The sequence below is a fragment of the Chaetodon trifascialis genome, chromosome 5 (assembly GCF_039877785.1).
Source record: "Chaetodon trifascialis isolate fChaTrf1 chromosome 5, fChaTrf1.hap1, whole genome shotgun sequence".
Classification (NCBI taxonomy): Eukaryota; Metazoa; Chordata; class Actinopteri; order Chaetodontiformes; family Chaetodontidae; genus Chaetodon; species Chaetodon trifascialis.
The window spans coordinates 14518966-14533781 of record NC_092060.1 but is presented as its reverse complement, the minus strand read 5'-3'; the positions used below and the strand labels follow the sequence as shown (position 1 = coordinate 14533781).

Here is a 14816-nt window from a genome sequence, read left to right as displayed (position 1 = left end):
AGTCAGCGGCGTCAGGTTGAGCAGGAAAGTTGAACACCCTGCACGCTTACTTGTGTTGTACTTATATTGTCATCGTGGTGACACTCTGAGACCACATATACATACGTCAGAGGAGGAAGACACCAAATAAGGAGTAAAGGATGATATGTATCTGGTCTACTCTCAAATGTTCCACTAAGTGCATAGTCTTATCTAATACCAAGGAGTTACCGAATCCGTATCAGCAAAGCTCTCAGCAAGAGTTGCTGGTCATCACCTTGTTTTAACATCTTATAAAGGTTGTCCTAATGTATAAGGATGGAAAGGACCACAGAGCAGAAAATCACATGACACCAAATAATCGAACATTATGATTTCACTGTGAAAAGCTCATTCAGCCTGGAGTGAATCTGCTATGCTTATGGGCCTTTTTCATGCCACATTTTGACTTTTGGCAGCAGGAAAAGGAACTGATGAAACGAATGATGACCCTGTTCCATTAGAGTGTGTGACAGGGAGCGTGCATGCCGCCACCATTAATGGAATTTATAGTAACACCTTTGCTTTACCAGTTATGATGTCAAAATGACTGCGCTGAGTAATCACATGGGAAATATTTTGAGTCAAGCTTTTAGCTTTATCCCACACATGAGCAAGAGGAAAATGTGATCGTAGAAAAAACAGTAGTTTAGCAAAAAAAAGACACTTCTTAAATGTTAATGAAAAAAAAAATGAATGTTTAGGTTATTGCCTGATGCAGCTGTTCATTGGAGAAGTCAGTGACTTGGATGCAACAATGCTCAGTCTTAATACTAACTGTTGACAGGACAGGCAGAAGAGCATGACTCTTTTATCTGGTGCGGGTCTTAGCTTGTATTTTCGCATACTCTAGCAACATTTTGCATCTGTTATTTCTATTATATTTTGTACTATTGTACCACCAACTGACAACCTTTGAAGAAGAGGCCCATTTCAGGAAATATTTCTAACTTAGAGATGTCACACTGGTGCAGGTTATTTGAAGATGTACCCGAGCCACCGGACAGGCACAGACGCACCAAATAATCATGCCCTTTTACTTTTGTGCAGCTGAAAAGTGGTGATATTAAACTTCAGAGGAGAGTTATTAATAAAAAGCATGCAAGCTTATGAAGTACAACCCATTGCTGAATGAAACCATTGGTCCCCAGATTTTGTGGCTTACAATTGAGCAGTGTTTATTTGGGGCTCCTTGCCAAGTTTTGTTAGCAGATCCAATAAAGAGACTTTTCCCCTCCAAACATCTCACATGGTTTCATTAAAATAGCTGTGTGAGGCACATAGAGGTGAAATGATGCCACATGTCACAGAGACAACAAAGATTCAATTCCAACTCCGAAAAACAAATGCAAATTTGAGAAGCAGAATGTTGTTTTTTCTTGTTTTTCTTACCTCAATCATCTCAACGTGCGCAAAATTTATTGTGAGACTTCACTGGCACACTTTGATCTGTGTGACAAGTAGCTAAAAGAGGCTCAAGCTCAACCAGGTAACAGTAAAATGTTGCTTCCATAGTGACACATCAATATTAACAATCTAATAATGTCACACACTACACAACATTTCTGTATTAGTCACAGGGGCATTTCTCCACCTCTGCTTTTAATACTTCAGGTACATTTTGTGAATAATACTTTGACTCAAGTGGGCTTTTCAATGTGGGACTTTTAAATTGTTGTAGAGGTATCTGCTTCCACCACTGGTTATTTATTAATTTTATCTTTATGTCTTCGGGAGTGCTTATATTGTTATTCTATCGATGCATGTATGTATCTATCCATCTAGGTTACATCGTGTTGAGAAGTGGAGCTTGGATGGAGAAACAAAACAGCGCGCCTCTGCACGGTATCAACAAATGAATGAAATGGAAATATCGCCGGCAGCGTTCTACTTCCCAGAGAGAACCGTTCTCTCCTCGGTTTAACGAATCAATAAGCTCCGGTAAGCCTCGACCACTCAGAGCAGGAGAGCATCTGAGGCGGTCAGCCAATAGGAAAACTCACAGGATTTAGGCTCGATGCGCCATTTTACTGCGTCCACAGTCATCCGGCAAGATGGTCCCCTTGCTTTGTCTCCCCTGACCGGAGTTGTTTCGGTATATTGTGCCTATTCTTTCTTCAGCACCATCGAAAATCCACAAATTGGATTGAACTGGGCTACCTGTACCACAAACAAAACGTGTGTCTGTAAGTCAAGAAATGACGACGGTGAAAAGCAGGTAGGAACACTGTTTAGCCTGTTTGTTTAGTCAATTTTGCATTGATTACTGTGCTACCTTCGCTAGCGGCGAGCCGGGCCATGAGTGCATATTGCTAGTTAACAAGCTAGGCTAGCTGAGTTGTAGCTATTAGCTGCGCAGCCGGCAATGTTCAAGTTCGTACACACGCAGATTCACTTGTGCATACGCGTATTCCAGGATGATTGTGGAAGTAATTAGGATTCAAAATACCCTTGTTTGTAAGAATGCTGTGACTTTGTTTCTATTGTAACTTAGCTGGCTAAACGTTGCGCTGCTACTTTGGATGCTACTAGGTAACGTTAGTGCCAGGCTGCGGTTAGCGCGCGCTGGTTTGTGCCTTGGCATCGTCAGAAGAGGAAAGGCCCGCGGATGCATTATTCGGTGCATGCCCATGCATTGGACCTTCTATGCACTGCCGAGATTGCAATGTTGCCAGGGCAACGTGGGGCATTGAAAAGAAGTAGTTGTGCCTTAACGGCGATCGTCAGACCTGCTACTGCTAGCAAGCCTAAACTTTGCATCCCTGATAGGAGTTCCTGTCTTGTCAAAACACAGAAAGGCTGCGTCGAAAATAAAGAAGAAGCTCAGAGCTGCAAATGCAGGCGCGTGCCCTGCTTGTTAGGCGAGTAGACTGTGGTTTTTCGACTGACACAGGATTTTGGGTACATTTTAGGCCTGGCTGCTGCTGGAGGGACTGAGTGAGAGCTCCACAGCTCATAGCGATCTAATCAGCACATTATGATGACGCAAAACGTCAAAATAAACAGCGGTGCCTCCGTCTCAGGAGTGATGTGCTCTCAATACATGCACGGAAAAGGTTGTAGGTAACGCTCAGATTTAATATAAAATAATGGCACAGAGGCTGTAATCGTGCTGTTTATTAACCGTACTCTGTAAAGTTTTATTGTTGCTGTCATTTTTTCCCCCTATTGGCTAACAAAAGCCCAAACCTAGTCTGTCACCTCTGACTTTGCCACTAAGTGTCTGGAGAAAACACTTGCTCTCACACCAGGAGCAATGTAATTCTGTGTAGTTGCAGTTGTTAACCAGTCTCGAGCATAATTATATGAATATAACAAATGTTTACAAAGCTATGTTTCATGAATGCAATTCTGTTGTGTTGTGAAATTAAAGAACATGATAAGATGTTCTCTAAGAAAAGTTGAAATTTGTGTTATTATTGTGATAATGAGTTGATCTACTGATGTTGGTTATTTTCCTGATGTGTTTTCATGGGCTGTTACATTTGCATGCATGCTCTGCTGTCTTTATACAATATGTGCATAAGTCTTGCTTGTTCTTCAGCGGACGCTTTAAACCTTGTACCTGGCAGCCTGGAGAAAAGAGTTTCTAAGATGTATTTTTGAAGCTCAGCTGCTTAAATATGAATGGAATAGACAAACATTGGTAAAGTAAACACAAACTATGGAAACACAGAAACAGTGAAATTGTACTATCAAGTGCTGAATGGTACTTGTATGGTAACAGTAAATATACGTAGATATGCCTTATTTTGTTTTTAGAGATTCAACATCTTGATTTACCAGTATGTTCATCATAAAACAAATCTTCAAATGTCTCTTCAGGTAAAATGAGTCTGCCCTCTTCTGAATCAAACCTAGACCAAATGGCAGAAAAGGCAGAGGAGGTAAGTATGCAGCCTCTTTGGCAGTCAATACGTTTTTACGTCTGATCCAAAAATGCACAAATTTTACTGTTTTTGGGTTTGTTCTTAATTGCTAAGCTGTCTAAATGAATCTTGTATTCTCATCAGCCTGGTAGCTCAACAGAAACTATGAAGTCCTCCTCTTCTCGCAACCAGAGGTGAGGAGCGGTTTTCTATTGTTATTGTTTTCTTTGCAATTGCATGTACCCAAGAGTTCTCTCCTGATGCAGCTTAAAGTAGTCAAACTATGTGCCAACTCATTTTAGGAAACCCACCACTGTAGCTAAGCACACTGGACTGAATGAATCGGATGCCTCGGCCGAGAGCGAAAATGAAGGTGCCACTTCTGACAATCTGTCAGACAGTAATGCAGGCAGCGTATCTAAAGGTATGGTGTATGGAGGTGCTCTTTGGTCTTGATCAGTACACTATTGGTGCTTAATGAAATGCTGATTTTCGGAGATTGCTTTTTTCATTTGGTTAGGCACTTTAGTGATGAGGCCAGCTGGGAATGAAAACAAAGGTGCCATGAAGCTCAGAGTGGATTTCAAACAGAAAAATACGGGTCAGTTCATTTCAGTATTTGGAAACCGTGTGTTTCTGGTATGTTGATGTTCACAAATGAGCAAGCATAAAAAGTGAAAGGGAGAAAGTCACAATTTTTGATTTATTTTCTCTTTATCACAGATGATACCCTGCAGAAGAAGGTGAACTGCACTGCCTGTGGAAAACAAGTAAACCAGTTTCAGCGCAACTCTGTGTATGAGCATCCTGTTCTCAAAGTACTCATTTGCAAGGTAGCAAAGTTCAAACATACATTTCACATGTTTTCATTTTTTTATCGTGAAGTTCCACACTGATATTTTTAAGTCTTTCCATTTGTAAGTAGTGGTAATGTTGCTTCCTCTTCCTCTAGTCATGCTACAAGTATTACACAAGTGATGACATCAACAGAGACTCTGATGGCATGGATGAGCAGTGCAGGTACGATGTATTACCAAGACCAACAATAAATTATGATTAATTTGTTAAACTGAAGTGACACAAACATAAACACAGTCGAACTAATTAGATATGAGGTCTAACGAAGGCTTGACATCTCAAAAGAATACGGCATTAGTTTGATTGTGCTGTGATGGTTTTTTTGTATAATGTGGCATTCACATGACAGCTTTCTGGTTTTCTTGTGGTTGTGTTCAAAGTGCATGACATAGGCAGCTAGTCATTTTAATGCCCCTTTGACAGAAACATATAATGAAATATTGGAAAAGTATTTTGGACCCTTTTTTGTTCTTTGTTTATTTGAAATTGATCTTTGATAGAGTTTTAGTTTTTAGACATATGTTCAGGCTCGATCCTTGCGCAAGTGCAACTAATTTAGGGAACCATGTCATACTAAGTGATCTTGAGCTCTAAGACCTTAATGCCCTAAAACTCTGAACTCTTTCTCTCCAGGTGGTGTGCTGAAGGTGGGAAGCTCATCTGCTGTGACTACTGCAACAACGCCTTCTGCAAGAAGTGCATCCTGCGCAACCTGGGCAGGAAGGAGCTGTCACTCATTACTGATGAGAACTCAAAGTGGCACTGCTATGTCTGCCGGTCGGAGCCCCTCCAGGATCTGGTCTCCAAATGCCACAGCATCATGGAAAAACAAGAACTTGTGCTACTCAAGCAGCGAAAAACAGATAAAACTGAGGAACGCGAGGTGAAGAGACACAAGAACAAAACAGTCAAAGAGCACAAAGCAGTTGTCAATGGAAAAGAACACATCGAAGGTTCAGGGACCATGACCTTTTCCTACAAAAAACTGCAGGTACCCAAAGAACTTATTAAGAAAGCAAAAAAGCTTGTTGAAACTACAACTGGTCTGAACAATACGTTCATCCAGTTCATCCAGCAGGCAGAAGAGGAGCAGGGAGACAAGTCAATCAGGTATCGGCATTTGAAAGCCTTCAAGGCCGTGCTTGCCGATTTGAAAAAGGCCCACACTGCTTTGGAAGAGGCTTTGGGGCCTGAGTTCAGAAACATGGAGGTGCAGAACGGAAACGAAGGACAACACATTGCGAGAAAGAGCACTGATGTTGTGGCCCCTGTTGTAAACGACCACATGGATATTGTGGCGGATGCAGTAGATGAAGCTGACGCAGCAGATGAGGAGCAGCATGAGCAGCTGGATGAGGAGCAGCATGAGCAGCTGGACGAGGAACAGCATGAACAGCCGGACGAGGAGCAACACGAGCAGCTGGACGAGGACCAGAATAATCAGCCGGACGAGGAGCAGCATGAGGAACACCATGATGAGCAGGCTGTGGATAATTACGACACTGAAATGATAGACAGCCACACAGAAACAGATGTAACCAAAAAGACAATTAAAACTGAAGTCTGTGACGATGGGCTAGTGTCAGGTGGTGAAATGTCCCTCGATCACGACATCATGTCAGTGCCTCCTTCGGTTCCTGAAGAGCTTTTTCAGATGGTGGAAAGTCTTGCGGATTCCACCATGCTCTCACTGACTGACACCGATTTGGTTACAGACACTGAAAATATGAAGTCAAATGGAAACTCAACAGACTCTCAACGCCCACAGCCCAAGGTGAAGAACCTCATTGTCAAACTTACTCCTGTGCCAGTCGTGACAACATGTGGGTCTAGGTCCTCCAGGTCCAAAAACAGAGAAAAAGAGGGAGAGATGCAGACAAAGTCCAAAAAAGAAGAATGTGAAGCAGACAACGATGACTCTGCTGATACAGCAGATTGGACAAACAGCCCACCACCCAGCCGTCGCTCCAGTAGAGTGAAGACAACTCCCTTGAGGAAGCAGACTGAGAATAAGGCCAAGGAAGAGTCCTCTGAGTCAGAGTCAGAGGATGATAGTAAGGGCAAGGCCAAATCCTCCAAGAAATCCAGTAACACTAAAAAAGAGGATCGGAAGCAGACCAAGGTTTCAGAGAAGAAGACAGTGGACTCTGATGACTCGGACGAAGTTCCTAACATACTTCTAGAGAAAGCTGCAGCATGCCACAGCACAGATGAGGAACAGGGAGGCACGAGTTCTAAAAAGCGTTTGTTTAAACTAAACAACACATCCACACAGGATACTGAGAAAGCGTCCAAGCGCAAAAGGAAGTCCGAAAGCTCTGACTCAGACTTTGAGAACAAAAGTAAAAAGACATCCAAGAAGAAGAAACAGAATGGCTCAGACTCCTCCAACTCCGACTCCGACCAGGAGAAGGAGACAAAAAGCCAAGTGGGCACAGCTAAGAGAAGATCAAGTCGTGTGAAGAAACAAGATGGTACAAAAGAGGAAGACAAAAAATTACCTGAGAAGAAGACACCTGAGCGGAAAAGGTCTTACGAAAAGAAGCGCAAGGGAAAGGGCTCAAGATCCGCCTCCAAGCTGCAGTCGTCTTCCAGTGACGATGAGGAGGAGCAGCAGGCTGAAGGTGACTCCGGTGAGGACAGCGATGCGCAAAAGATCAAACCCATAGTGGAGGATAATGTGGTGGGAGGTGGTGGACCTTTTCATCAGTCCTCAGGTAATGTTATCCATAAATGAGGAGTATTTAGTGGTGCTGAGCTCAGCATCTGTCATACTATGACACAACTTAGCCAATTTAATTTTTAGGTTTTTGAGTTCCAAGAAAAGTTGAACATTTTGGGAACTACACTCATTCACTTTCAAGCCAAGAGTTAGATGAACAGATCAATACCTCTCATGTCTGTGTGGTAAATATGTAGCCAGCAGCTTACCAGCATCACAGAAGCTCACTTATGAACATGTTGTCTCATTTGTCATACAAAAACTGAAGTGTGAGTCAACAAGCCAGGCAACTCCCGATAAAGCAAATAATCCCAAAATGTCAGATTGTTTTGGCTGCTCCTTTTAATGGCTTGATGTGCTCTTCCATCAACATCATGTATGTTATTTTGTTGCGTAGGAGATGAAGTGGATGATAAAGAGAGAGTTTCTCGGGCTTGCGAAGATGATGACGATGATGATCCTGAAAACAGGTACTTTCAAAACAACAAATGGGACGGATATTCTTAACTGGGGATAAATACAATTAATCAAGAATTTCATCTGCATCATTCAAACTTAAACAATGGAAGCAGTTTTTTTTTTTACTGTGTGCTTCTCTAAGGTAGAGCTGTTTAACCAGATATATTAGTTGGGTTCTGGCACCACACTGCAGCTGCTCACAGTCAGGTCCTCGCTGACTGCTTTCACTTCAAAACTTAAAATGTAAATAATACATTTACATTATATGATTCAAGACAGAAGAACCTCTATTTAATGTAATTTAAACATGTTTCCATTTGTAATTTTCTGTATATATCACTGGAAACTGAAACTAACTTTCAGAATAGAGGATTTAAGTTTTCGAACGAGAGCAACAGAAATGCAATAGAGGTGCATTATCACCAACAAATGTCCCTCTAGGGTCATGTAAGAACATGGTAAGCAGTCCTGCTGCCAAAATCACATGCCCTCGCGAGGCAGTTGGATTGCTACATCGTCCTGCCTGCCCCGAATATATAGCAGAGGCAATATCCAGGCCCTTTCACACATGTAGCACATTTGCTCATGTCAGACGAGTTCTCATTTACTGGAAATATTGGTTTTAGTGAGGGGTGGTGCTCGGGTAGAGCATGGAGGAGGAGGAAGTGGAGGAGTCATCGGTAATGATGACTGTTTGTATTGTGTATTTTGTGTATTTGGACATATTAGCAATGTTAATGCAAGAGTGGAAAGCAATGTACAGGCATGCAGAGAAGTGTGTTGATGACATTAAACTCCTTACAGTCTCATCAACGCACCCACTTGCTCACTGTGTAGCAGGGTAGCAGCGCATACACTGAATGACAGTGTGTAAATACAACTTAAGGGATAGCTCCAGCGATGCAAACAGTATTGACATACGTCTACTGGAGGACATGTTTCAGCCATTGCATGTCATATATCGGCACACTGCTCAGCCCTTGTTCCCACTTTCTTCCATCAGGATAATTTTGTACAAACACATTTTTATGTGTTATGTAATTAATGTGAGTGCTGTGTTTAGTTCTCTGTCTTTTTTCCCTTTTCTCCTGAAGGATTGCAAAGAAAATGCTTCTTGCCCAAATCAAATCCAACTATTCTTCTGGAGCAGAAAGTTCTTCTGATAATGAAGGAGCTGACAAGGATCAAAAATCCTCCAAGAAAGTTAAAAAAGACAATGAGGACGATGATGATGAAGAAGAGCAGGAAGGTAGCATACATTTGCTAAATATACCCATTTTTTCAAATAAGGCTCTTTTCTTGCGTATCGTCTCAAACTATTTGCTTCTCTCTTTGAAGATGAGGATTCAGAAGTCTCCAGTTCTGATGTTGAAGTGAAGAAGCGTGGCAGACGCCACAAATTGCTTTCTCATAAACTCTCACTGAGTGAGGGCGAATCAGGAGACGAGAAAGCTGGCAGTAAAGAGAAGAACAAGGGGGGCAAGAAGAAGTCGGCACAGAAAGGTTGATTCTGAAATCTGCTGTGTGTGTCATGTGTAACAATATCGGCCCAGATATTCTGAACTCTGAGACCATCAAGTGACTTTTGTTCCTTTGTCTTTCATTTGTCTGCCTGCCAGTGGGTAGCGATGACTCTGAAGACTCCGACTTTGAGAAGGCAGATTCCAGCGCAGAGTCGGGGATAAGCGAAGAGCTTAGTGAATCAGACAATGACGGGAAGCGTCGAAAGACCAGGTGAGAAGAGAGAGCCCCGGCTGATCAGTAGCAGTAATGTTTTGCTGTCGCTGGATCTGAACTGATCTCCTGCTGCTCTTGCTTATGTGAATTCTGATTTGTGTTTGTAGATCTGCGAAGAAGAAGGATGAGGAGAAACAGAGAAGTTACAAGCAGAAGAAGAAGCGGCGCAGGATCAAAGTTCAGGAGTCCTCTTCCAGCAATGAGAAGGTGTTTAAAATGCAGAGCACTTGGTAGTAGTCTTGAACTATCCCAAAGTTTCTTTTTTTTCCCCCATGGCAGGATTTGCCAGGTGGAGGAGATGGACCCACATAACGTTTACTTGTTAAGTCATGCATGACACATAAAATGTTATTGGAACTTCCCCCTGGAGTGTGAGGATTATTGAGGGCACAAATTAATCATAGGATTGCTTGGCTACTGATCACAGGAAGTGAATTTCTTTCCTGAGGGCTGAAGATCAGAGGGCCTAACTATGTGTTCATTTCCACAGAGCGGAGAGGAAGATGATGACAAAGATGGAGAGGATCGCAAAGGACGCAAAAAGATACGCAAAATCCTGAAGGATGACAAGCTGCGGACAGAGACAAGAGATGCTCTGAAAGAAGAGGAGGAGAGGAGGAAGCGTATCGCTGAGAGAGAGGCGCTCAGGAAGAAACTTCGAGAGGTAAAATGAGCTGCTACATTCTTAACACTAGGCTTTGGTGGTCTCCTGATAACACTGCATGCCAGGCAAAATCCTAAAGTTCTATCAGTTATTAAAGGAGGTAATGACTGGTTGAGCAGCACTGTGTCATGTAAGTTACTGCTGATTTTATCAGTCCTTGATGTCCTTGTTAGGGTTTATCACATTTAGTCAACCTCAACCAGACTATCAGGTTGTATTGAACATGTTGCCAAAGCCTTTCATTTTTTATAATTTTGGTCAAACTTGTGTCACCTAAGATTTCATCATAACATTATCTGATGAAAACACAGGTTGAGCTCACTAGTTTTGGACTAAAGCTATAGCTGAAATATCTGCTACAGTTAAAAAACAGTCTTGAATACTTCATGTCTTATTTCAACAGGATAGAGATTTTTTTTAAGCCACATTTTAGTCTTGTCTTTTTCCATCAACAATATTGCATCTTGATATAGTTGCGGTGTCTGTTCTTAGTCATGGGAAAAAATGTCATTGACAAGCATTTAGTCATAGTGTATACTCAACCCAAAAATGGGCACAAGTGGATGAGACGTAACCACTGTGAGTTGGGCATGCTGATTACGATCTTGTCTGCTGTTTCTTTGTCCACTGTGGGACAGGATCCAGAAGTAACACCCGCCACTCACCAAATACAAGTAAAAATCTATGTTGGCCAATAAAATGAATAGGATCAGCGGAAATTGCCGGGTTGCTGAAATCGCCCTACTTCAGAAGCTCAAGCATCGAGTGTGCACACTGATGGCGACATGCAACCTCTGATTGTCAACAACTGTATTGCAATTCTTGAATTGACCCTTGCTGTTCACCGTCACTACAGTTACCTAGTCTCGGTGTTTCCGCTGGTAAAATTTACCCGTGGTAAGAATTGTTTGAACTCCTCTGAGAAGAATGCAGAAGGACTCTGCAAACACAGTACACAACCTTTCAGAACTACTGTGCTTATGTAGCCACATTATGTTTGACATGTAATTAACCCTTATAGTATGAAGCACTTTTCTGTGACTGCTGCAATGTGTTGGTACTTCTCACACACCAAGAAAGACTCACTTCCCACAACAAAACTGCTAGACTATGTCACACACACAGTCCACAGAGGTGAAGTTTGGACCCTGCAGTGGGCTTTGCTTAAAGCAGTAATCATAAAGCTGATTAGAGTCTGTTGTCATGATCAGTATTTGCATGTCAGCTGTCTCTGAGCTTTGTATGACTGTAATTTGACAGCATGATAAAGACTTACGTTTTTTTTACATGTGTTTGCCAGTAGGCAGAAGAAAGTGCATGATGTATTATTTAGATTGATATTGTAAAAAAAAAAAAAAAAGATTGGCCGTCAACAGGGTTTCTTAAAAAATGTAGTGATGTATAGGTATAAACATATCTGGCCAGAAGGGGAAGAAGTCAGATTTTAATAAGTGCCTGTCAGTGTGAACAGTGATCCATTAATTGTGGGTTTCATTGTGGTTAATAGTTCTGCTTTTTCTTAAACTTTTTTTTCTAACGAAAAATGTAATAATTATGATACCTCCCCACAACACTTGGCTGTGGGAAACCAGGGAAACCACACATTTGATGTTAAATGTAATCAAAACATAGCGTCATGTTAAATGTTTATATTTGTGTATAATGAGAGACATTTACTGTATCGTACTACCAGCTTGCTCGCACTGACGTCACTGTGATTGAACATATCTGAGTTAAAATCTGGCATTCATTCATTGAAGCACAATTCAGTTCAAAATAAACTCATGTTGTGTGTTCATTAGAATCGTGTGCTGGCCATTATGACACACTTGCAGAGTTACATGATAAGATTGTGTATCCCCAGGGTGTTAAAAAGTACAATTAGACGCCTATTTAAAGATGCAAAATGCAATTTTTCAATCACCGTGTGCAACTTTCAAACAGTTTTCATGTATTATTTAATTTACTTTTCTCTGGAAATGAAACTGACGTTTTCATGCAGCTCCTCGCTCTCTGTGTCTCTGATCCTTTTTCAGGTGATCGTGGTGGAGGAGTCTTCCCAGGTGGCCTGCCCCATCACCACCAAGCTGGTGCTGGATGAGGATGAAGAGACAAAGGAGCCGCTGGTGCAGGTGCACAGAAACCTCGTCACAAAGCTCAAACCTCACCAGGTTGATGGTAAGAAATTCAGTCACTGAAAATCAGCAGCTCAACTGCAGTATTGTATATGTGAATACACTGAGATGCTCTGGACTAATGTTGCCCTTTTGTTTGTTTGTTTGTTTTGCTTTAGGGGTGCAGTTCATGTGGGACTGCTGCTGTGAATCTGTGAGGAAGATTGAGAAGTCTGCTGGTTCTGGCTGCATCCTTGCCCACTGTATGGGGCTGGGAAAAACTCTGCAGGTACAGAGGAGAGCGCAGCATGAAAAGTGCACCAAAGCTGTGCAGTATGGGAGGGAAGAAGGGACACTATTAACATATGTATCTAATCCTGTCAGACATTTTGGTACATATCTACAGGATGTACCTGGAATTTTGTATTTGATTTTAAATGAATTAAACACAAGTAGTTTGTCTGAACCAGTTAAAAAAACTCAATTGTCAAAGATTTTTCCACAATCTTTGACACATAACTTTTGATTTTTTTGACTAAGCAATTAATTGTTTAGCAGATTAATCTCTAATGAAAATAATGGTTTGTTGCAGCCCTGTACTGGCAATTGAAGCTTATTGCAACATGTTTACATGCAATAGTGCATGTAAGACCTGTGAGGATTTTGTACATCTGTTGCCACCTTGAGTTTGGTAAACCTTGATGAGTGAACCTGTGTCTACAGGTGCGTGCGTGCGTCTGTGTGTGAGAGAGTGAGAGAAAGAGTGAGAAATACCATCAACTTCAGTAAAGCATAGTTCCCTTTTTGCCCTGTAGGTGGTGACATTCCTTCACACTTTGCTGCTTTGTGACAAGCTGGAGTTCAGCACAGCTTTGGTGGTTTGTCCCCTGAACACTGTCCTTAATTGGCTCAACGAGTTTGAGAAGTGGCAAGAGGGAATGAAGGATGATGAAAGCTTAGAGGTAAGAAGTTGCTTTCTATTTCTATTTCACAGTGCTGTTGTGTGTGTGTGTGTGTGCGCGCGCGTGCGTGTGCATTTATCACACCTGAATTATGGCTTCTTCTTACTTATTTATTTTTTGTTTGATCGATGTTTGTCTTGTTTTACCAGGTGACTGAGCTGGCCACAGTAAAGAGGCCACAGGAGCGAGCATACAGCCTCCAGCAATGGCAAGACACAGGGGGCGTTATGATCATCGGCTATGAGATGTACCGAAACCTCACGCAGGGCAGGAACATCAAAAGCAAGAAGCTCAAAGAAACCTTTCAGAAGACACTGGTAGATCCAGGTACAATGCTGTTTAAATGTGTTTGAGCTGCAATGCAATGTGTCTAAGTGTAAGACATCTTTATTCAATGTAACTTTCATTACTCACGTCCATTAGTTTTTTGGTCCACCATTCAGAATAGTAGTAGCTCCTATCAGGACAGATGGACAGTGATGGAAGTTGTTCAGGTAATCATTGATCAAAGCATGAGTAAGACATGCATTTTCTTAGAATTTAATTGAAGATTTACAGCTGGTATCCATCATAAATTCACGTTCAAATAACACCCTATGTGGCATTAGTCAGATTCATCTCCACCAGCTCATACTGTTGAAATGCACTTTTGTCTAATATGTCTGTGATGAGCTTATCTCCTTTGTGATCACCAGGCCCAGACTTGGTGATCTGTGATGAAGGTCACATTCTGAAGAACGAGGCATCTGCAGTGTCCAGAGCGATGAATTCTATCAGGACGAGAAGGAGGGTTGTGTTGACTGGAACGCCTCTGCAAAACAACCTTGTAGAATGTGAGACAGCCTGGGACATTAGACCCAGATTTGGTGTGGTTGAAAATGTATCTAAAATTTGTGATCTTTGTTTTGTTACTAGACCACTGCATGGTGAACTTCATCAAGGAGAACCTGCTTGGGTCAATTAAGGAGTTCAGGAACCGCTTCATTAACCCCATCCAGAACGGTCAGTGTGCCGACTCTACGTTACACGATGTCCGGATCATGAAGAAGAGGGCTCACATCCTCTATGAGATGCTTGCTGGCTGTGTCCAGGTGAAAAGAAAAAACTGGCTAAAACTATTGGCTCTCTTTGACCTCCTTCTCTTTCTCTTTGCTCACTGAGGATTTATTTATGTTTCCCACAGAGGAAAGATTACACGGCGCTCACGAAGTTCCTGCCTCCCAAACATGAGTACGTGTTGTCCGTTAGAATAACACCGCTGCAGTGTAAACTCTACAGATACTACCTGGAGCACTTCACAGGTGAGAACCACGCACTAATACAGCTTGTTTTGAGTTTTTGTCGTACGGCAGCACAGGATGTTCGGTGCCACTTGCTTGCTTGCGTCAAACTACTCTGATCTTTTCTAGTGTT

General features: G+C 42.0%; 1 protein-coding gene across 1 annotated transcript in view; it reads left to right on the top strand.

Moving 5' to 3' along the window:
• Positions 1-2006: 2006 nt before the first annotated feature.
• The window catches only part of atrx (ATRX chromatin remodeler), a 30762-nt gene continuing 17952 nt past the window's right edge, over positions 2007-14816 (top strand). The window contains exons 1-21 of the mRNA XM_070962830.1: positions 2007-2236; positions 3844-3905; positions 4032-4081; positions 4190-4311; positions 4408-4488; positions 4611-4720; positions 4840-4907; positions 5379-7462; positions 7865-7937; positions 9021-9175; positions 9265-9429; positions 9546-9660; positions 9771-9870; positions 10154-10327; positions 12364-12505; positions 12621-12730; positions 13257-13403; positions 13553-13730; positions 14099-14236; positions 14319-14494; positions 14587-14704. Coding sequence (XP_070818931.1) covers positions 3849-3905; positions 4032-4081; positions 4190-4311; positions 4408-4488; positions 4611-4720; positions 4840-4907; positions 5379-7462; positions 7865-7937; positions 9021-9175; positions 9265-9429; positions 9546-9660; positions 9771-9870; positions 10154-10327; positions 12364-12505; positions 12621-12730; positions 13257-13403; positions 13553-13730; positions 14099-14236; positions 14319-14494; positions 14587-14704 — 4363 coding nt within the window. The 5' untranslated portion in view covers positions 2007-2236; positions 3844-3848. The remainder of the gene's footprint in view (positions 2237-3843; positions 3906-4031; positions 4082-4189; positions 4312-4407; positions 4489-4610; positions 4721-4839; positions 4908-5378; positions 7463-7864; positions 7938-9020; positions 9176-9264; positions 9430-9545; positions 9661-9770; positions 9871-10153; positions 10328-12363; positions 12506-12620; positions 12731-13256; positions 13404-13552; positions 13731-14098; positions 14237-14318; positions 14495-14586; positions 14705-14816) is intronic.